Source organism: Pteropus medius, unplaced genomic scaffold (assembly GCF_902729225.1).
Source record: "Pteropus medius unplaced genomic scaffold, Ma_sr-lr_union100, whole genome shotgun sequence".
Taxonomy (NCBI): Eukaryota; Metazoa; Chordata; class Mammalia; order Chiroptera; family Pteropodidae; genus Pteropus; species Pteropus medius.
This window is the reverse complement of record NW_024350398.1, coordinates 478,859-498,969: the sequence shown is the minus strand read 5'-3', so window position 1 is coordinate 498,969 and position 20,111 is coordinate 478,859. Positions and strand designations below refer to the sequence as shown.

Here is a 20,111-nt window from a genome sequence, read left to right as displayed (position 1 = left end):
TTATTAGCTTTACCCAGTTTTTTCAAAAACATTCTGAAGCAGCACAAGACTATTTCCCATGTGGTCAAATGACCAAATAGTTTTTCAGTCTCTCTCTCTCTGTGTCTCTCTGTCTGTCTGTCTGTCTGTCTGTCTGTCTCTCCCTCTCTCTCTATTTCTTTTCCATCAGCAAGAAGCCGGTCCTGGAATTATCTTCTTCGATCCTAGTTTGGATAGCTCGGTCTCTAGGCAGCCTGCACAGCTGCTGTGCTGGGACTTCCTTTCGTCCGTCCTTGGCTCACCGCCTGGCTGCCTCCCCCACGCCCACACTCCCACCCCAGGTGCCCCGAGCCACCTGCACGAGCACACCCGCCTCTCTGCATGGAAACTTTATTCTAACTGTTTCATTTAGGCTGAGAGCGATCCGCCTTCTCCAGCGCGCTGCCAACACTGATCTGTGGTTTTGCACAGCTGAAAGGTCACGCTGGCCCCCACCCCGGGGCAGGACTGTCCCCGTTCCCGTTTCCAATGGCTCCTCCCATCTGTCTCCACATAGCCCGCGGGGGCCTGGGGGGTGTAATGGTGGGGAGGGCAGAGGAGGGCGGTCCCCCGGAGAAGGGGCGCCGCCATCGGACAGCAGACGTTCGGAGACAGGGACAGTGGTCCCCAGGGGCCGCCTGCAGCCCGGGGAGCTGCCCCGTTCCTGGGTGTCCTCAGGTGGCTCCAGCTACCCGATGCCTCCCGTCTCTGGTCACGGGGTCAGAGCCCGGCTCCCCGCTGGGCCTTCTGGAAGCCGGTGTCCTTTTTCTGTCCTTTTCCCCAGGGGACTGTCTGGGCCTCACACTCAGGTTCCCGCTGGCACTGCACAGCCTCCTGTGCTGCCGTCGGAGCCCAGACACATGTCCGGGAAGCAAGCGTGCAAACGCGCGCGGGCGCGGGGTGGTCGGAGCCTGTGCGGGCGAGTCCGGTGTCCGAGTCGGTGCCGGCGCCACCGTCTGCCCCCTGCCTTGCTTTGGCCCGGTCACTAGAGACGTGTATGGGCTGGAGCAGGACAGGGTGGGACGCTCCCCCCATCACTGCTGTCCCAGTGGCTTTCTGCACAGCCTTCAGCCAACTCCTGCGCCCAGCGCGTCCACACTGAAACGCCAGTCAGCACTGACCTGCCCCGAGTGTCCGTGGTGGCCACTGGGTGTCAGATAGTGACATGCTTGGGAGCTCCCTGAGCTCCCTGTGGGGTTTTGAGCAGCTGGGGTCACTGTCATTTCACCCACAACCCTGAGGATGTGGCCGACGCTGAGCCCAAAGGCGAATGATGAAAGCCAATCACAGCGCTGGGAACGGGCCCAGAAGCGAGGAGGCGAGGCCGTGGGGCTCACTTCCCCTCTCTAATTTGAGAGGCTGCGAGCTGGAGAGAGCCAGGGCGCCGGAGGCCACAGGAGGCCGGCCCGCCGTCACCATGAAGCAGGGCGGCGTCCTCACGGCCCGGGTCCTGTCCGGTCCTGCTGTGCTCTGGGCAGCCCGGGTGCTGCTGGGTGAGTGAACACTGGGTGCTGGTGCGGGACAGGCCGCGGCCCAGCTCGAGAAAGGACCAGGAGGGGCAAGACCTGGACGGACTTCGGCCGTCCGAGCGGCGGCATCCAGGCGGGCGTGAGGGCGGACGCGGGAAGCTGTGTGCAGGGCCGCGGGCTGAGGGTGGGGACACTCCCAGCCTTTTCCTGTGACGGTCCCCGGACGACGATGCGCCCCCCCCAGGGACAACGCAACGCTGCCTTCGTTTCTGCAGACAAAGGGTCGTCTGTGCTTGCTGTCCCCACTTCCGCGCTTGTCACTTGCTCCTCGGTGTTCACAGTGGCGTCACCGGGCCTTCCCGCGCTCGCTCTCCTCATCCTGCAGGGCGTCTGGCTGCATGGTGCCGCCGTCGCCTGCTGCGGGCTGGGCCTCTACGCTCCGTGCCCCACACCGTTTCCCCCTCTGCTCCGGCCACCTGTGTCGGTCCCTCCCGCTGGTTTGCCCTCTCTGCCCCTTAAAGACTGGTTCCCACCGGTGCTCCCTCGACGCCCTGCTCGCCCTTCCTTGTGCCATCCCCCCCGCGAGCTTATTTGTTGGTAGAATTTTTACCACTGAAACTGCATCGTTGAGTCCCAAACCTCATCTCCAGCCCGAACCATTTTCAAATACCAAGCTTTGCACAAGACAGGTCTCACGGGTACCGCAGGGCAGCATGGAGTCAGCAGAGCTGAACCCACCTGTCCCCTCGGCCCCGCCTCTCCCAGCCCAGTCAGTGGCTTCCGCCCGGGGCGAGAACTTGGGAGACACAGCAGACTCCCCGCCTCTCCTTGCGCTCTGTGTGTGGTCAGTTATCAGGTTTGGCGAAGTTCACCTTCTGCACTGTCCCCTGGAGCGCACCGAGTATGTGCCAGGAGGAGCCGTCACCATTCTGACCTGGGCCAGCCTCGTGTCCTTGAAGTGAGCTCCGCACTCTGCGGCCAGCGTGCTTTGTGCGGGGCCCCGCAGTCTCACGCTGGGTGCACTGTCCCTGGGCTTTGCTCACGCCACTGCCGCTGCTGACATGAGCCCCCACCCACACATTCCAGCATCCCTAGGTGGCACCTGCACCCAGAAGCCTTCCTGAACCCTCCTCTGTCCCGACAGCGGCCTGACACCCCTTTCTTGTCACTTCCCCCCTGGGCTGAAACAACGGCCTCGCGTGCCTGTGCCACCACTAAGCTGAGCGGCTCGTAGGCAGGACCAGGCCTTTGGCTTCTGTCTTCCCGCCTCGTCTCCTCTGCCTTCAAATGCACAGCACTTGTCTCATCACTGCTCGGTGATGGTGACGGTGACGGTGACGTCGAACGTGCATCTGAGCTCCCGAGGCCGGGACGGGGTGATCAGGACACGGAGCGGCGTGTGGCCACACGTGGAAGCGGACCCTCAGCTTTCAACCCCTTCTTTTTTGTTTTTACTAACTCTGTGCCACTTTGCAAAAGTCACTTTTTATAGCCACGAATTTGTTTTTTCTTTATTCGTAAAATGAGAATAATGATGACTACCACGTGGTTCTTTGAGTGAAAGTGCCAGATAGCCCAACCAGATTTTATTTTCAGAAAGGAGACGAGGCTGAGTCCCTCTGAACGACAGAGGAGGAACTGAAAAACGGTAGCGAGTGGTGATGGGGGCGCAGAGGACAGGGACCGAGCACCTGGCTCCGGCGTAATGAGGAGTAGGAAGCAGAGGAGCCTTGCTGAGGGAGGTTAGAGGTCAGCGAGGGGGAGAAGGACGGAGGGGACAGGAAGCTCACGGAGATGGGGGCGGTGGCTCCAAGGGGAGCGGACAGAACTGCTCCACAGCTACGGGGTCGAGCGGGACACGGGGCGGCAGAGAGGTCGCCGGCAGGGAGACTTCGCAGGGCAGAGGACGGCAAGGCAGTGCTGGCCGAGGGCGAAGCAAGGGAGCAGCAGGGCCCCCGGCCGGCGCTGAAAGCGGCTCGGCGCCAGCGTAGTCACAGGCGAAGGGCCGGGGGATCGCTGGGACAGCGAGGCTGTGGGCGACGGTCCCCAGCGAGGGTCCGAGGACTGAGGTGGCGTCAGCAAATTAGAAAGCGCACAGGTGCTGGACTCAGACAGACTTGACTTTCTCGCTCCATTCCCAACTCTCTTCCTAAACTTTGGGTAAGTTCGCTGAGTTTTCTAAGCCCGTTTCTTAAAGATTGTAAAGTGGGGCAGAAGTCACATACCCAGAAACCTTGCAATGACGCGTGAACGTGCCCAGCCCTGCCTGGCACGGCCAACCCCCCGCGGGGGTGGGGTCTGACGTCTCCCTTCCCTCCTGTCCTGTGTCCACCGGCTACGGGGTCGTCGGGGTCATCATGCTCCCTGCACGGCAGCTGGGTGTCATGCAGGTGAGTAACTTTCCCCGCTCTCGTCCCCAAACCACAGCCCACTCACCGAGCACTGGAAGCCAGTGCGTCGAATCGCAGTGACCCCCTGAGAGACCCGTGTGCGTCTCCGAAACGACGCCCGCAGGGACCCTCCGGGGGGCGGTCTTCTGTCCTCCTTCTCCGAGTCACAATCTCGTTCCCTGGTCCTCTGGGACCGTTGCCTCCTTAGCCGTCGCTTTGGAGATGCTGCAGTGCGAAGGACCTGTCAGCACCCAGGACAGCAGCTGCCACACGGCCAGCGACGTGACAGGCCCCAGGGACAGCGACTTTCAGGTCAAGGGTTACACTTTCAGTAAACCCTTCCACCTGATTGTGTCGTACGGTGAGGCCCTGCGGGGCGCTGGCCGGTGCAGGCTCTTTCCCCCGTTTCCCGATCTGCCCTTCAGCCCCGCAGCCCCCGGGAAGGTGCCCCAGGCAGTGGCCCTGACGAAACGCCCCTGCCCCCTCAGCCCTGGGTCCCGGAGAAGTTGTGGGGGTCCCGGATGCCCAGAGAGAGTTCTGGGGGGTCCGTGTGGGCAGCATTGGGGTCTCCCCAGGAAGGCCCTGGGGGACACTCAGCTCTCCCTTTGGCCGCAGACTGGCTGATCCTCCAGAGCCCAGCCATGCCCATGTTTGAAGGAGACCCCCTGGTCCTGCGCTGCCAGGCCTGGCAGGACTGGCCACTGACCCAGGTCACCTTCTACCGAGACGGCGCAGCCTTGGGCCCCCCCGGGCCAAGCAGGGAGCTCCCCATCGCTGCCCTGCGGAAGGCGGACAGCGGCCACTACCACTGCAGCGCCATGTTCAGGGGCCCTGGGCCCGGGAGCCTGCAGATGGCGTCTCCCGTGGCCGTCGCTGTCCAGGGTGAGCGTGGGGGCAGCGTGGTGGTGGCGGGGGCAGCTGGGGAGAGACTGAGACCGCACGGCCTCGCCGGAGCTGGCGAGGTCCCCGATGGCGTCAGGGGCAGGGTGCCGCCTTCTCAAGTCACCTGGCCGCTCAGAGCCCCCGTGATTCCCACACTCTGCCCTGCAGACCCGTGACCTATGACCTATGCGTCCCCGTGTCCGCTGGGTGGACGACGGTCACACTGGCCCGTTACCGAGTCCTCTCTAGTCCTGTCCACGTGAAGACAGAAGATGCGGGAGGTTCGAACAGCACTGGTCGTGTGTCCCCTGAGCAAGGTGGCCTGACCCTTCTCTGTCACCTGTCACCCCCAGATCTCTTCCCAGACCCTGTGCTCAGAGCCAGTCCCTCAGCCGAGCCCCGGGAGGGGGCCGCGGTGACCCTGAGCTGTCGGACACAGCTGCGCCGGGAGAGGCCGGCCGGCCGCCTGCTCTTTGCCTTCTACAAGGGTGGCGGGGCCCTGCGGGGCTGGGGCCCGTCCTCGGAGCTGCAGATGCCCGCGGCCACAGCGGCCCACTCTGGCTCCTACTGGTGCGAAGCTACCACCGAGGGCAGCCGGGTTTGGAAACGGAGCCCCGAGCTGGAGGTCAGGGTGCAGGGTGAGTTGGCGTGTGTGGAAAGTGGGGGGCAGCATGGCGGGGCCTTGGGCTGGGGTTCGGTGTCAGCCGCTTCAGAAAGGACTCGGGAGGCAGGGGCCGTGAGCCACAGTCCCTGGTGATGGCAAGAGCACGCACAGGGGACTTCTCCCTTGACCATGTGACGCCTCACCGAACCAGGACGTGGCCCAGCCGTGCGGCTGTGGGGCGCGGAGCACGGTGAAGGCTGGGGCCCCGCCACGGAGGCTGCTGGCGGCTGGAGCACGCCCAGAGGGGGTGTCCGGGGTCATGGGAACTTGGGGCCACGTTGTAAGAAAAGGACCAGAAGGAGTGGCACAGGCTCGCCCAGGGGGGAAGGTGACTCGGACCAGCAGCACATCCCCGGACACTGGGGGCGGCACAGAGGACACACAGCACTCACGTCACCCATGCACAATAATGAGGCAGGCCCAGGGCCAGGTGCCACACCCCTGCAGGGACCGACGCACCACCTGGACACAGGAGGCACTGCTGATGCCCATGGCCCTCTAACGACAATGCCTGTGGCCCAGCTTCAGGTGCAGATGTGGACCCCAGTCTCTGCGGCCATGGGCCACACGGCCACTTTCAGAGTGTGCGGGTTGGCCGGGACCAGGCCTCACTGTGCTTGTCTCCCACCCCACCGCCCAGGTCCCTCCAGCTCTGCTGCACCCCCGGCCTCGAAGCCAGCTCCTCAGAAACCAGCCGCTCCAGGGACACCCGCAGTGGAGCCCCCCGGGCCCCAGCCCCCACCGCCCGTCCCCTCCTCCGTGGACCCAGCCCCCACCCCGCCTCTGCAGGCACTGGATCCCCATCTGCTCCACCAGATGAGACTTCTTCTCAAGCAAATGCAGGACGTGCAGGCTCTCCTCGGTCACCTGGTCACGGAGCTGAGGGACTTGTCTGGCCACCTGAAGCTCGAGACCACGAAGGGTCGTGCCGAGCATGAGTGAACAGCCACCCGCAGAGTTGTCACCCCCACCCCCAAACCCAGCTCTCTCCACTTTCCTCTCCCCACCCCACCGTACACACACCCAGAACTGCCACGAGTTCCCAGTGTCTTGTTAGGAGGTCGGTGAGTATAAATAAATTCGTGCAAAGCGACATCTGGAGTTGAGCTGTAGGTGCATACTCTCTCCTGGTGTGACGTCATGCCCTGCTCTCGAGACTGGGGGTTGCCGTCTGCTGTGCAGACCTGAGTCTGGTGATCGAAGAGAAGCCATGGGCCGGATTTAAGGCAGCAGACTCCACCGGGGGCGACCCCCAGGCCCCCGCCCAGAGCACTTACGGCAACGTCCGGTGACGGTACTGGTTGTCACACTGGGTGGGTGAGGGGCTGCTCCTGGCACCTAGTGAGTGGAAAACAGGGTTCCTGCCACACATCCAAACACAGAGAGGACAGCCCCCACGAGCAGCTGTAGAAGCCCCTGCCTAAGGGGAGCGGTGGGGCTGGCGGCTGCGCCTCTGGGTTTACTCTGCCGCTGGGGTTTGTGGCACTTGTGGCATTAGGTACATGTGGAAGCTGGTGTCTCTGTCTGTAGGGGTCGGGACAGAGTCGGAAGGTAGCAACGCCCCGTGACATAATTAAAGCCAGCTGGGGTCTCTCCACAGGCCCCTCCGCGCTGGGGAATCTGTGCCTGAGCACGATGCTGTGGGAGCAGCGATCGTTTGTTTCAGTTACGTTGTCTCTGGACGATTTTTCTTGAAAAACACGCGTAAATCTATTTTGGTTCATAACAACACTTGCCTGAGCTCCCGCTGTGCGTTCTCTGCCGTGGGAGCCAGCCTGACAGGCGCCGCAGGGAGCCTCGGTCACTGAGCTGGCACACCTTTCAATAACGACCTCGGCCAGCGTCCTCCTAAATTACGGTGCCCGGCTGTGCCCAGCTGGCCACCTCGTTCTTCCTTTGTGCCGGTTCTGTGAGTGGCCATTCCAGACACACCGCAGGAAAACAAAGGAATACGGTCACACTGGAGGCTGAAGTGTGAGCTAACGAGGTGGCATCTGTGAAGCATGGGGCACGGCGCCCGGTACACGCTAGGGCACTCGCGGAGAGCGAGCGGCGTCATCGCCATCGTCATCCCTGAGGACATTTATTCCCAGAACCCTTGTCAGATGATGGCGTTTTGTCTGGAAGTTAAGCTGCGATAACCTTTGGGGAATCGCTCCGGTAACCAGCGATCGCTGCCAAACGTCTGTGTGGCAAAGGGGCGAAGAGTTACGAATTCTGTGGGGAAAACGTCTTTGACGGAGATAAAGCTCCAATTTGGGGAAAATGTAGACGTCTGGAAGAAAGAAATGCTGGGTGGGAGAGTCTTCAAGCTGAATTCCGGGCACCGTGCCAGGAGACCCCTCCGAGGGTTCCGGATTTTCAGGGGGCACCGCACGCTTCCTGAATTTCTGGCATAACCTGGCTTCCTGTGGAATGTGGTGCACAGGCCGAGGGCTGTGTCTGAGCGATGAGGAGCCAATCGAGTCAGCTGGCGTGGACCCGGGGCGGCTGGTGGGCATCACATCCTTATCGCAGAGGTGGTGCTGGCCGGAAATCAGACTGTGGGTGATGTGGGGGCCCACACCGGCCCTGGGATGTGGAGGCAGGCGGGACGTGGGGTGCCCTGCTAGAGCAGACAGTTTACGAGCTCTGTGCCCAGGTCCGCCCCGCGCCCGCCCCCCTGGCCACCGCTGGCATCACCAGCTCCCTAACTTCCAAACCTAGGTCTCTTTCACCAAAAGCCACTCTCGAAACAGCATCTGAAGCGGCGCATAATGTAAGCACCAATCACAGTTTCCACGAGGCATTTGCATTTTTAACCAGGACTGGCACAGGAAGAGAAGAGAAACCGCCGGAATTCTCAGAGCCGGGCTATGGGCGTCGTCAGTGAGCAGGGGGAAGGGACTGTCCTCAGGAGTCCTCGCTGCCTGAGAATCTCTGCCCCCCAGAGTTCCGCGGGAAGGGGGCGCCTTGGACCAAACAGCTGCAGATGGGGACAGGAGACCGTCCAGGGAGACACCCTATCGGGCTGGAAACTTCATTAAGTATTTACACGAGAATTCAGGCTCCCCCTTGCTCAGGGCAGGGTCCTGTGACTCAGAGAGCACAAGAAGTCCAGTGGGAGGTAGGATCTGAGAGGCTTCTGAGGGGCTGATGCAGTGACTTCTCTGCCACAGGTGAGGTGGCTGGGGGAGGGTGCAGGGACAGACGGAAGGAAGGAAGAGAGACACATGCGTGTGAAGATGCCATAAGTTGAGGGCACCGCAGTGGGTGGGCAGAAGAGACTTAGGATTTCTGAGGGCTTGGGGTGTCAGGAAGGGAGAAAGATGACAGGCAAGCACATTGCGTTTCTCCCTTGCCTGGGACACTGGAGTCATGTATTTCTGTCTGCTCATCTGCGGAGGGCGTGAGCGCAGGGAGCCTGGTGTCGGCCTCACTCAGGCCTCCCACCTGTGCCTGTCATCAGGGAGTGGGCAGAACAAAGGCCCTGGGGCACCTCGAGAACCTGAGGATCTATCTCCTCGACTGAGGCTTATGGGGCCAGCCGGAGGGTGGGGAGGACGTGGGATGGGAGTGGGGTGTCGATGGGAGCCTGGCGGTGAGTGGCAGGGTCACCTGCCAGAGCCTGGGGTTCCACTTGGCTCTCTTGGGGTGGCAGAGAGCACAGGCTCTGCTCAGCAGGCCTTCTCGACAGGAGCTGGGGCTGGTCTGAGATGGGAGGTTGCTTGAGGGGTGGGGCGGTGGGGCGGTGGGGTGCTTGGGACACCTGAGGGTGACACGCATCAGGCCCGTCGCGTGGTCTCTGCAGTCTGCCATCTTCGGGAGTTAGGGGTGCGTGGGAGAAGCAGCAGTGCCTGCCCCAGCCGCTGGTCAGCAGCGGCCACCCCCTCCCCTGCCCCATCCCATGCAGCGTCTCCACCGCCTGCTGCTGCTGCTGCTGTTGCGGGTCAGCCATGTGGGTGCTGACGACCCTCCTGCTCCTGGGTGAGTCTGCGAGGAGGCAACAGCGGCTTGGGGCTTTGGCGTGGGGAGGAGCGCAGGCAGGGCGTGTGTGCATGTGAGCGTGCGTGTGCGCGTGCATGCGTGTGAGCACGTGTGTGCCCGTGCGTGTGCGTGTGCATGTGTGCTGCATGTGTGCCCACGTGTGCGAACACATGCGTGCGTGCGTGCGTGCGTGCTGGGGCGCACGCGATCCTCCCCTCGGGTCCCCTGGAGGGGTACAGAGGCAGGGCTTTCTCAGAGCCGGGAGATAGGGCGGAAGAGGACGGGCCCCAGGGCTGCCGAGTCTTGCCGGGCCCAGGGCGCCCGCCCCCCGCTCACGCTCCCCTCTCTTCGGCGGTTCTTGTCTGGCAGCTCCAAGCAGCGGACAAGCTGGTGAGTCTAGGATCCCTCTCCGGGTCTTCTGTGCCTTCTCCCCAAGCCCCTGAGCAGCCCGCTTGGGTCTCCCCGCCCTGGGCCACTCCAGGACAGTGTCTTTGCCACTGCTCCACCCTCCCTGTGGACCCGCTTGCTGCGGCCCCGGAAGTGGGTCCACGCCGCGCGTTGCCGGGGCTCGGGCTCGGGCTCTGGCCCTGGGGACTGAGGATTTCTGAGACTGCCTCCCAGAGCGACCACGGGCGCCCCACCCTCTCCCCCCGCCCCCCTGCCAGCTGCTCTGGAGAAGCCCACGCTGTCTCTACACCCGCCCTGGACCACCGTCTTCAAGGGGGAGCGGGTGACCCTGCGCTGCGATGGGGACCGCCCGCTGGTGCTGGAGCTGCGGCCCGTCAGCACCCTGTGGTACCTGGGCCACCTGCTGCTGCCCTCTCACGGGGCGAGCATCGAGGTCCAGGCCCCAGGGGCGTATCGCTGCCAGACTCGGGGAGCGCCCGTCAGTGACCCTGTCCACCTCTCCGTGTCCACTGGTGAGTGTCTGCGCTGTGCTGCGGGCCGCCGCGGAGGGCAGCGGCTGCGTGGCCCTGTGCGGGAGATGCAGTGAGGCCGGCCCCGCCCCTCACTCACCCACACCCACGGCAGGCGGCAAATGCCCGCTTCTGTTTGTTTATGAGACTAGCTCTGAGGGCAGAGGCTGTGGGACCTGGGACACTGCTCAGAGAACAGGCGAAGCAGGAAACGTGCCACCCACCCCCCCACCCCCAGCAGGCTACCTGCCGCTGGGGGACGACTCCAGACTGATGCGTCTCTGTCCTCCCATCGGCAAAGCAGGGACAATCACAGTAGCTGTGTCTTTGGTTGTTGTGAATACAAAAAATGACAACATGTTGTTAAGGAAAAAGCAGCAGCTGAACAGAGCACGTGGTCAAGATTCTATTACAACAGGTACAACATGTGCTCAGGGGTCAACTAGGAAACTGGCCCCTGGGGATACTTAAAGGCTTTCGAAATGGGAGAAGAGAAAGTCGTCAGTCAGGGCACAGGACCGGGTGTATTATGTCATCTTGGCCCGCTAGGCCACAGTTTGCGTTCAGCGTCTAAGACCATCCCCCAGCGCTCGGACTGGCACTACCACGCGCTTCGCGTCCACGCCTTGCGTTTCTTGCTTGGACACTGACAGCGAGTACAGGTGAAATGCTGGCCACAGGAGACGGCGGGCACTGCTTGCAGACCTGGGAGTGCATCTGGGCTGTGGCTAGAACCTGCATAATTCCTTCTCAAGAAAACACCTACAGTCACACTTGGCTTGTGCCAGGGCTGTGTCACTGTTCTTGGCTGTGACGAGCAGGGTAAACACAGGTTCTGTGCAGGGTACCTGGCCTCTCGCGGCAGGGCAGGGAAGTTTTCTGGAGGACATGATGTCTGAGCCCAGGCCTGCAGGACAAGTAACCCTCAGCGAGAACAGGTGAAGGGTCTCCCTGACGGAGGAGACAGCAGGCGCCAGGCCCCGGCCCCTCAGAGCAGGGCGGGTGCCCCCAGCACTTCAGTTTGGCTGGACTGTCTGCGGGAGTGGAAGGTGGGGAGGCAAAGGAGCCGCTGGGCACAGGGGGTGCTGGGATGGTGCCGGGAGGTCCGGCGCCAGGTGGGCAGGCCCTGAGCCATCCCAAGGAGCTTAACCAGGATTCCGGTGGGCATTTGTCTTGGAGGCTGGAACCGAGTCTCAGGCGTCTTGGCCTCCCATTCCCTCCCCACGCCCCTCCTAGCACATCGGGCTGAGATTTCGGGGTGCCTGCTGCTCAGTCAGGGAGTGAGTTGACACAGAGAAGGAGAGCAGCTGGGGTGGGGGAGCAGAGATGCAGAGAGAACGGGGGACCCCGGGACTGGACCTTGTCTTGGAGTGGGGTGTGTGGTGACTGTCGCAGACTGGCTGATCCTGCAAGTGCCCTTCGCGGCGGTGTTCGAGGGCGAGCCGCTGGTGCTGCGCTGCCGCGGCTGGTACGACAAGGCGGTCTACAAGCTGCACTACTACCGCGACGGGCGCGCCGTGCGCTTCTTCGCCTCCAGCGCCAACTACACGGTGCCGCAGGCGCGCGCCGGCGACAGCGGGCGCTACCAGTGCTCGGGGACCATGCGCATCCCGGTGGAGAGCGCGCCCATGTTCTCCGCCAAGGTGGCCGTGACCGTGCAAGGTGGGCGAGCCCTGGGGAGCTGTGGGTCAGGGACCGGGCGCGGAAAGGAGGGGAGGGTTTCTCTGCCAGACCGCCTGTGCCCCCTCCTCTCCTGCTCCGCAGCGAGGGCGCACCTGACCTGCAGCCTGCGGGGGGCGGGGGCGGGTGTCTTCCTACTCCCCCCCCTCCGCTTCTTACTCTGAGCGGGGACCCCATAAAGGGACAGCGACAGTGGTGGGGATCACTGTGGGACTGGGGCGAAGCAGGGGCAGCGACCACCTTCAAGCGCAGCACCCGAGCTAGGTGCCGGTCGGGTGACCGGAAGTGCCTGGCCCCGCCCCGCCCCTCCGAGCCGGCCCCTTCGCGGACCCTTTCTTCCCACCTGCGCTGGGCTCCGGGTGGGCGGTCGCTGCGGTGGGGGGGGCCCCGGCGCCAGCACGCGCGTGAGCCCGCCGGCCCTGCCCGCAGAGCTGTTCCCGACGCCGGTGCTGCAGGTGGCCGGCCGCCCCGAGGGCGGCGGCGTGGTGCTGCGCTGCGACACGCGGCTGCACCCGCGCAAGCGCGCCGCGCCGCTGCAGTTCGCCTTCTACAAGTACAGCCGCGCCGTGCGCCGCTTCGGCCCGGCCGCGGAGTACACGGTCCCCGAGCCCGAGGTCGAAGAGCTGGAGTCGCACTGGTGCGAAGCTGCCACCGCCTCCCGCAGCGTCCGGAAACGCAGCGCGTGGCTGCAGCTCCCGGGGCGCGGTGAGTGACCGTCTCCCGCACTCCCCGCCCGGTGCCGCCCACCCCGACTCGCTCCGGCCTCGACCCTCCGTAGCCAGGTCCCCCCACCCCCGCGCGGCCCGTCACCCCGCTGCGGTGGGACAACGCTCCAGCCGCCGCTCGCCGTTCGCAGGGCCGGCCCCGGACGCCCCCACCGCCGCCCCCCACCCGCAGGCCGCAGCCTGGGCGCCCGGGAACAAGCCGCCTTCCTCCCGGAAGCCCCTGGGGTCCGCGTCGGGCCCGGAGGCCACTTCCATCCCTGACGCCACCTCAGCGGGGCCACAGGTCCCCGCGGGCAGAGCCGCCCCCGCCTGCGCCCCCCTCGAGCCCCTGGAGCAACCCGCGGGCGCCCCGGGACCCGACGTGGACCAGCTGCTCCGCGAAATGCGGCTGCTGCGAGGCCTCCTGAGCCGGGCGGTCCTGGAGCTGCAGGGCGCGCAGGCCTCGCCGGGGCGCAGGGCGATGCCCGAGCTCCCCGCCCCGCGCTCAGCTGGGACCCCAGGCACCCCGGGCACCCCGGAGACCTCCCCCGCGCGGAGCTGAGCGGAGGCCACTGCGCCCTCTCCAGGTCCGTCCGTTCCTGTCTGTCCTTCCCGGCCCCCTGAGACGCGACTAGGCCACCTGTTTGCGGCCCCTTGTTTTGCTGTGGTTTTTCAGAAGCACATAAGGTGCGGTGGCTGAGGCTGTTTCTACCGCGTGCCCGAGCAGCCTGCGACCACAGAGGCGGGCGGTCTCCCGCGGTCCTTCCCCTGCGGCATCCAGGGAGGACGGGGAAGCCGGGTGTCCATCATGGTGTCCGGTGGGCGGCAGCTTCGGTCGCCTGGGCTTTTCCCGCAGCTCGCTCGGCAGGTACCTCTGCGCAGGCCATGGGCCTCCAGAGCACTGAGGACACTGAGCCTCTGGGATGTTTTAGGTGCAAGTTGTACTTATTCGTAATGGATTAAATGCTAACTGGAAACAAGGCTTTCAGTCCCATTTCTGATGAGTTTATACCCTCGCAGCGCGGGGTTCGCCATGGTTTTAGAGGCAGAAGGGTTTTCCTCGGGCCTCCCACACCCCCAGGGCGTAGAGGTCTGGATTGGGTTAGACTCGGGTGCGCCTCCTGCGCCCGCTTAGCCGCGGGCAGGCCGTACTGGCTTTCGCTATAAATGAAACCAGTGGTACCATCTGTGTCCAGAAATCTTTATGAAGAAAGTTTAAGACAAATCCTTGAAATTGCCGAATTCTAGTTTTTAGCAGTTTTTTACTTCCCTAAGAGCCGTTCCAACGCCGGCAAGTGGTGGGGGACAAACCCACCCACAGGCCACCCTATATGCTGACTTCACTGACACCTGAACCATAAAAGCGAGAGGCTGTGACAGCTGCAGTTCCAGGGGTGTGCTCCCGTTTTCACGAGTCCCCCATCTGCTTTCCGGAGCTACCGGTTCCGGCAGGGCTGCTGCCACGTGTCCCCAGGAGCTCTTGTCCTCATTGGGCCCCTGACCTTCGCCAGCAGAGCTCCAGTGTCCAGCCCGAGAGCCCATAGCAGCTCCTCCCTCCCCCTCTACTTGCACTCGATAGAGGCCCAGTCACAACCCAATTTCCCAAGTCTTTGTGGACGATGAACCAGAGCGACATCCTTCATCATATTCTCCCCAGCATTATTCTTCACCATGTCATTACGGAGTCACTGAAATCACACAGGGAGGCAGGCAGGCGAGCACTCACACGAATGACTGCAACGTGACAGGTGCTCCAGGAAACACATGGGGTCCGGAGAAGGAAGCGGAATCAGCAGGGCTAGGAGCCCCACCCCAGGAGATGTACAAAAGATTGAGGGGCCGGGCCGCCACTGTTTCCATGGAGACATCCGGGACCCTAGCAGAGTCCTGCGAGGCATTCCGGGTGGTTAGAGAATTATGTGTGTTTTGGAGGTTGGGGCGGGGGTATTTTAGGGAAAGGCGGCAGGAGATGGACACGGGGAGTAGGAAGGGACCAGAACGTGGAAGCCTCGTTAAGAAGCCCCGCCTGCTGGCCTTTTGGGGTGGGTGATTGGCAGCCTCTTCACCCCGGCACCAGTGAGCCTTGCGGGAAGAGGTGCTCGCTTAAAGTTAGAAAGGAAGAATGGAGTGAACTGATCTCCGCGGCCGCGTGCTCATCCGCAGTGGCCATGGCCGGCCCCTGTCATCCAGTCCTGGCGCCCTGTGGCTCTGGCATCTGCTTCTCTGGCTCACCTCCCTCCTGAGACTGCCCCCCTCCCCCGTGACCCGCCCCAGCTGCACCCCTGCTGTTCCTCCCTCCTCGGGGTCTGTCCCCTGAGGCTTCAGCCACCCTGGCCCACACAGGAAGCCACTAGCATCAGTGCCCAGAGGCTTCGTCAAAGGATCTCAAGCCACAAAAAAGTCAGTTGATCATTTTGTAAGCGAGCAGAAAAGGGAAGTAGACGCTCACCAGGGAGGGAGAGTGGCAGCACCCCTCGCTCTGCCCCGCCACCCACCTCGCTCAGAACTGCAGATGCGAGTGGGGAAGATGAGGCCTCCGGGTGAGAATGAGGCTCAGTCTGGGGTCCATGGCCTCCATGCCCGTGAGACCCCCACCGCCTTCAGCCCTGTCATAGACCGTGGTCTGCCTGGCCCGCACTGAGAAACAGCAGTGAGTGTCAGGGGCCATCTTGCTGGCCACGCTCGGGGGAAGTGTCCTCACCCGGCTTCAGCCTGAGGTTCCTGTGTGCCCTCAGGGAACAGGGCCAGCTCCCCCAGCTGCCGGGGAGGGTCTCAGGCTCGCTCCCCAGCAGCACGGACGGCAGCAAAGTGCTGCGGCGCCCAGAGGGAGCTGCTTCTGCCGGCTTCGCTGTCAGTTCTGGGTCCCAGGCCCCTGACCTGAGCACATCCGGGCCGGGCAGCAGGCAAGGCACAGTGTCTCCCATCGCAGAGTAGAGAGGGGCCTGGCGAGTCCCACGTGGCCTCAGCTGCACTCCCGGTGCTGCGCTATCCACCCCCGTGTCCCGTCTTGACTTTGTGGAAGGAGAAGACGCTCTGGTTCCTTCGCATAGGGCTTTCCTGGGAGATGGAACTGGCCCTCCAGGAGAAGTCCAAGCTCCCTCTCACAGGCCGCCCTCAGGCACGAGAGCCTGCTGCCCCTAGACTGCAGCCACATGGCCACCTGCCCTTCCCCGGCACGCCAGCCCCTTCCGCCCTCCCCTACCGGCCTCACCCTCCGTGGCAGGCGGCATGGCCTCCTGAACCCAAACCCCCGCCCGCAAGGAGAGGGAAAGGCAGGCGCACGAGCAGATTCCCTCATTATCAGAGGTTTTAAGATGGGAGATGTGAGGCGTTTAGAAGCACAGAAGGGGCCCTGGGCCTGACATGGGGGTTCAGAAATCACTTCCTATAGGGGCGACATCTGCCAGTCTCTATTGATGGACTATTAGATTATTTCTAAATGTTTGCTGTTTTAAATTATACTGCAATGAATATTCTTACACCTACATCCTTCTGTACCTATTTAAATTTTTCTGGGGGATGAACTAGAAGTATAATTGCTATATCAAAGGATGTCATGTTTTTAAAAATAGATATCATCAAATTATCCATCAAAGAGATTGTACCAGTTTGCACTTCCGCTAATTATGCAGGAGAAAGCTTGTCCCCCGCCCCCCCCAGGAGAGCACATCATCACTTTTACTCCTTAATTAGACCAGAGAACCGCTTGACAATTATCCGCTGTTGAGTGCCCCCTGCTGGCCGCTGATGGTATGACAATACAAGGCTGGTCATTCTTCCTCGGTTCAGAGGAGCTGATAGCATTACAGTGACAGGAAGATGACTGTGGTCCCATCTCCAGACCGTAAGCACATCCCTAACACAGCCTGTGTTCTAACAGCCAGGCAGAGTCGCTTTGGACCTAGAGGTGGCAGGACTCCACAGGCTTGGGTTCAATGTCACTTTCACTACTTACCAGCTGTGCAGCCTTGGGCAGGACACTTTATCTCAGGAGTTCTGTTTCCTGTTGTGGGTTTGCAGGATGTGCCATTGAGGAGAACGCCGAGAAAGGAAAAGCATGACCAAGTAAGCACACAATGTCTTTCAGGCTTAATTAGAAGTGAAATTTTTAATAAATCCTAAGTCACTCTTAGGATTGACTTAGGATTTATTAGGACTTATGCATAAAAAGGAAGATATACGGGAAATAAATTGGGTAAGGTATTTCTAAAACTTTCAGAGTTTTCTCATTCCTGTAATGTCCCTTTTCCTGTGATAGGCACCAGTAGGGCTCTGCGGGCTGTGTCCCTGTCACCCTGTCCCATGCCAGGGGACGTCTGTGGTGTCCTTTGCTCCACTCATACCACCCTCTGTTGACCAATTTTTCCTTGAGTCAGAAGGGGAACTGAGAACACAAGCCGCACATCACAGCCAGTTCCTCCTGTGTTTCTCAGAAGAGCCACCGCACAATGTGATATGTGCAAATGCTGGGGGCTCGGTTGGGTCTGTGGCTCAAGCTGGCCCCACACAACAAAGGTGCATCCACTCCATTCACTCACCTCTGGTCCCAGCATTTGTGGAGCTGAAGTTATTTCCTCAGGATCCTGACAACGGAGAAGGAGGACACATCTTCCCAAAGAAGCAGACTCGGCACGAATAAGTGGACTCAGGGGTGTGGTTGTCGCAGCGTAAGTGGTTAGGATCCGTCTTTCCCGAATTCCTCAATGCATCCCGCTCAGTGACGCTACCCTGCTCATCAGCTTCCTAGGCAGGGCGCCTGTAGCACCCACACCCACTCAGCCTTCCACCCTGGCCCCTCCAAGCTGCTTCTGGCGCAGCGGTTCAGCTTGTGATGTCTTTCTCCCACTGATGAGACGTGCCGATGAGTTACATCTTACCAGGACTCTGCCATCATTACTCCTAGTTTGCAGACAAGAAAATGGAGAGTTAGAGAAACCATACAACTTTCTAAAGGTAGCTGTTCATTGTTGGCAGGCCCCGGGGCCAGGCGCAGCTGGATTCAGATCTAGGTTTTCTCTGGCTTCAGACTGTGCCACTCAAGATGGCGCCACATCTAAGCTCACCACTCTCCAGGCACCCACGTTCCACACATGAACACAAACAAAATATTAGAATTATATTATCACTCATTTAGATCTTTGTCCAATATTTTTATTTGGGGGCCTCAAAGGATGTTTTATGTGTATCTTCATAACCATCCTAGATCTTAGGTCTCAGACATTTACCGACAGCTGATTGGGTGCAGGGGGGCCTGGGCTAGGGACAGAAAGAGGAACTTGTCTTGGGCCCGTGATGGGGAGCTGATGGGGCAGAAGAGGGTAAATCCCCCTGCTATTGCTCAGTAAGTGTTCTGAAAAATGAAAATGATATGTATTTATGGAAAGTATTTTGAAAGATAAAATGATAATCATATATGTGACCGTGGCCAAAAGTCTTTGAGAAACAGCCAAAGGGTGGGAAGTCTGGGGGAGGTTCAGACCATGTTGCGTAAGATGGGTGTCTTCTTAAAATGCAAGCCACCACACCTGTGACGATCTCACAGCAAGTATAAGGATTTTTGCATAATCCATATTTATCAAGGTTGTAGGTTTGCCGGTGATAAAATGAACAGATAGACTGTGCCTCCGTGTGTGTGTGTGTGTGTGTGTGTGTGTGTCTGTGTGCCAGTCCTAGGAGGGCCCTTGTGCTCTCCGTGACAGGAAGCAACCCAGGTCCCTCTCTAAAGTCAGCCTCGCCTGGTCCGAGCGCCCTGCGTTCCTTCAGGACCCTGTTCATGTTCTCCATCTCCAGGGAGTTGCAGGAAAATGCATCTCGGTGGAGGTCAAATGGCGCCACCTAGCGGCTAAGAGTGCAAGCACAGAAATCTACGGAATTGAGGCGTTTTTATTCTCCCAGTTGCAGGTATTTACTGAGCCGGGCTCCGCAGGCGCTCAGTAAACTCAGATGTGTCGACTCCCGTCCTTGAAGGAGCTTGGAGTTACATTTTAGGGAGCTGAGGAAGGGAAGCTCACTTCCAGCAGGAAACCAAGAAAGCTGAGAGAACGCTTAGGGCACCTTGATAAAATGTCCAGAGATGAGCCCTTAATAGTTTTCTTTTTCCTTTTTTCTAGCATGTAAATATCTATAATTATGAGCAGTGAGTAACTTTAATAATACTGGTTGTGAAAAATAAAAACTACATAGAAAGAAGTGTATAAAGACTGGCATGTAAGTCTGCTCCAGGCCAGCTCCCAGAAATAACAGCTGGATAAATATCTTTTCGTATTTTTCATTTGCCAAACAGAAAGCTCGCCCAAGCCTTGGGGTGTAGAGTATTCACTGGAGCCCCAGCACGCAGGCTTGCCTGACTTTACGCAGGGGCTGCAGCCTCCAAAAGTCTGCCAATCAGTAGGGCCCAGGGTCTCGAGCATCTCACTAGGCTGTTATTCTGACGGCTCAGAGGTCACCTCCCAGGAGCTGCTCAAGGCCAGTTGTCCAGAAGAGACCTCTTTGGAATGTGCAGAGCTTGAGCAGCCAGGGCCTACTGAGTTAACCCTTTGCTGCACAGAGGCCTTTATATTTGGGACCTGGACCTGACCTTAGGCTACCGGATCCCACGGGGCAGCTTCCGTGTATGTTTTCCACGCTCTTCAGGAAAAATTTTCACAAACTGGCTATTCTTCTAAACGTCGATCCTCACACTCAGCACAGAAACTGGATTCTTCACCCAGAAACTAGAAACCATCAGAAGAGATTTTCTTTAGCTCCTTGCCCCGGCGCGTCTCCCTTTCCTCTGGTTATTAGGCTGACCCTCCAGCCCCCAATTCAGTCAAGGACCCCTTTCTCCCCTGTCTTTAACTTCTCCTTCCTTTCTGGCACTCACTCCCCCGTACCTAAGAAAGGCTCAAGTCTTTCCTATTAAAAAGAGAAAGAAAGAGAAGAAACACATCCCTCAACTCCACTTTCGCCTCTGGCTACGGACCATCTTTTTTGAAAAGACATGGATTAATATCTTGAAAACACGTAGATCAGTGTATCTCAGCAGGAAGAGGATTCATATAGCCATAAGAAAAAAACGAGGCAGAAAGGGAAAAAAGGAAACATAGTTACAGGAGGGGAACTACGAACAAATGGCCTCACTGGCATTGAAAGGAATGTTTTCCTTCAAAGGCATAGAGTTATGCTTCTGATTCAGTTGGTGGGACCATCGTTTCGAACCCGAGTTCAGCTGCTCCTGCAGAAAGTCCAGAAAATCTCGACGCTCAAAGCCTGAGAGCCCGAGGCCTGGGTCGGGGGTCGGGGTAGGGGGTCGAGGTCGGGGCGCGCTCAGCTCCGCAGCCGCGGCGGCGCTTTTCCACGAGGCCCGCATGCCGCGCTCGGCCGGGTCCTCCGGGGGCGCCGCTGCGCGGCTCCGGCGGCGCAGGCCGCTCTAGCCGGCCCGC

At 60.6% G+C, this 20,111-nt stretch overlaps 2 protein-coding genes and 1 long non-coding RNA gene across 7 annotated transcripts; 2 read left to right on the top strand and 1 right to left on the bottom strand.

Moving 5' to 3' along the window:
• Positions 1–1,090: 1,090 nt before the first annotated feature.
• On the top strand, positions 1,091–7,182 carry FCRLA (Fc receptor like A). 3 transcript variants are annotated; one of them, XM_039839850.1, is made up of 6 exons: positions 1,091–1,511; positions 3,860–3,877; positions 4,086–4,238; positions 4,493–4,759; positions 5,113–5,397; positions 6,213–7,182. In XM_039839850.1, exons 1-6 carry the CDS (start codon positions 1,289–1,291, stop codon positions 6,359–6,361), a joined length of 1,095 nt encoding a protein of 364 aa, XP_039695784.1. In that variant the 5' UTR covers positions 1,091–1,288; the 3' UTR covers positions 6,362–7,182. The 3 variants fall into 3 exon arrangements, with proteins under 3 accessions (XP_039695784.1, XP_039695783.1, XP_039695782.1); XM_039839849.1 differs by having other exon boundaries at positions 1,094–1,511; positions 3,863–3,877; positions 6,064–7,181; XM_039839848.1 differs by having other exon boundaries at positions 1,101–1,511; positions 6,064–7,180.
• A 2,170-nt stretch (positions 7,183–9,352) lies between these two features.
• FCRLB (Fc receptor like B) lies at positions 9,353–13,668 on the top strand. The gene is made up of 6 exons (XM_039839847.1): positions 9,353–9,389; positions 9,759–9,779; positions 10,055–10,309; positions 11,702–11,968; positions 12,416–12,691; positions 12,843–13,668. The coding sequence occupies exons 1-6, from the start codon at positions 9,359–9,361 to the stop codon at positions 13,250–13,252; spliced, it is 1,260 nt and encodes a 419-aa protein (XP_039695781.1). The 5' UTR covers positions 9,353–9,358; the 3' UTR covers positions 13,253–13,668.
• Positions 13,669–13,870: 202 nt separating this feature from the next.
• LOC120584191 (uncharacterized) lies at positions 13,871–20,083 on the bottom strand. 3 transcript variants are annotated; one of them, XR_005647987.1, is made up of 4 exons: positions 19,563–20,083; positions 19,268–19,403; positions 17,229–17,589; positions 13,871–16,693 (listed from the first exon to the last, which is right to left on the bottom strand). It is a non-coding gene; the product is annotated as an uncharacterized LOC120584191 (long non-coding RNA). The 3 variants fall into 3 exon arrangements; XR_005647986.1 differs by having other exon boundaries at positions 19,810–20,080; XR_005647985.1 differs by having other exon boundaries at positions 19,268–20,074.
• Between the last annotated feature and the right edge of the window lie 28 nt (positions 20,084–20,111).

Excerpts from the sequence above, each read along its gene's own strand:
- FCRLA (XM_039839848.1), top strand. The coding sequence starts at position 1,289 with ATGATGAAAGCCAATCACAGCGCTGGGAACGGGCCCAGAAGCGAGGAG. Across the intron at positions 4,239-4,492 it reads CCACCTGATTGTGTCGTACG|ACTGGCTGATCCTCCAGAGC; the intron begins GTGAGGCCCTGC and ends CTTTGGCCGCAG. Across the intron at positions 5,398-6,063 it reads GCTGGAGGTCAGGGTGCAGG|GTCCCTCCAGCTCTGCTGCA; the intron begins GTGAGTTGGCGT and ends CCCACCGCCCAG.
- FCRLB (XM_039839847.1), top strand. The coding sequence starts at position 9,359 with ATGTGGGTGCTGACGACCCTCCTGCTCCTGG. Across the intron at positions 11,969-12,415 it reads GGTGGCCGTGACCGTGCAAG|AGCTGTTCCCGACGCCGGTG; the intron begins GTGGGCGAGCCC and ends CCCTGCCCGCAG. Across the intron at positions 12,692-12,842 it reads GCTGCAGCTCCCGGGGCGCG|GGCCGGCCCCGGACGCCCCC; the intron begins GTGAGTGACCGT and ends CGCCGTTCGCAG.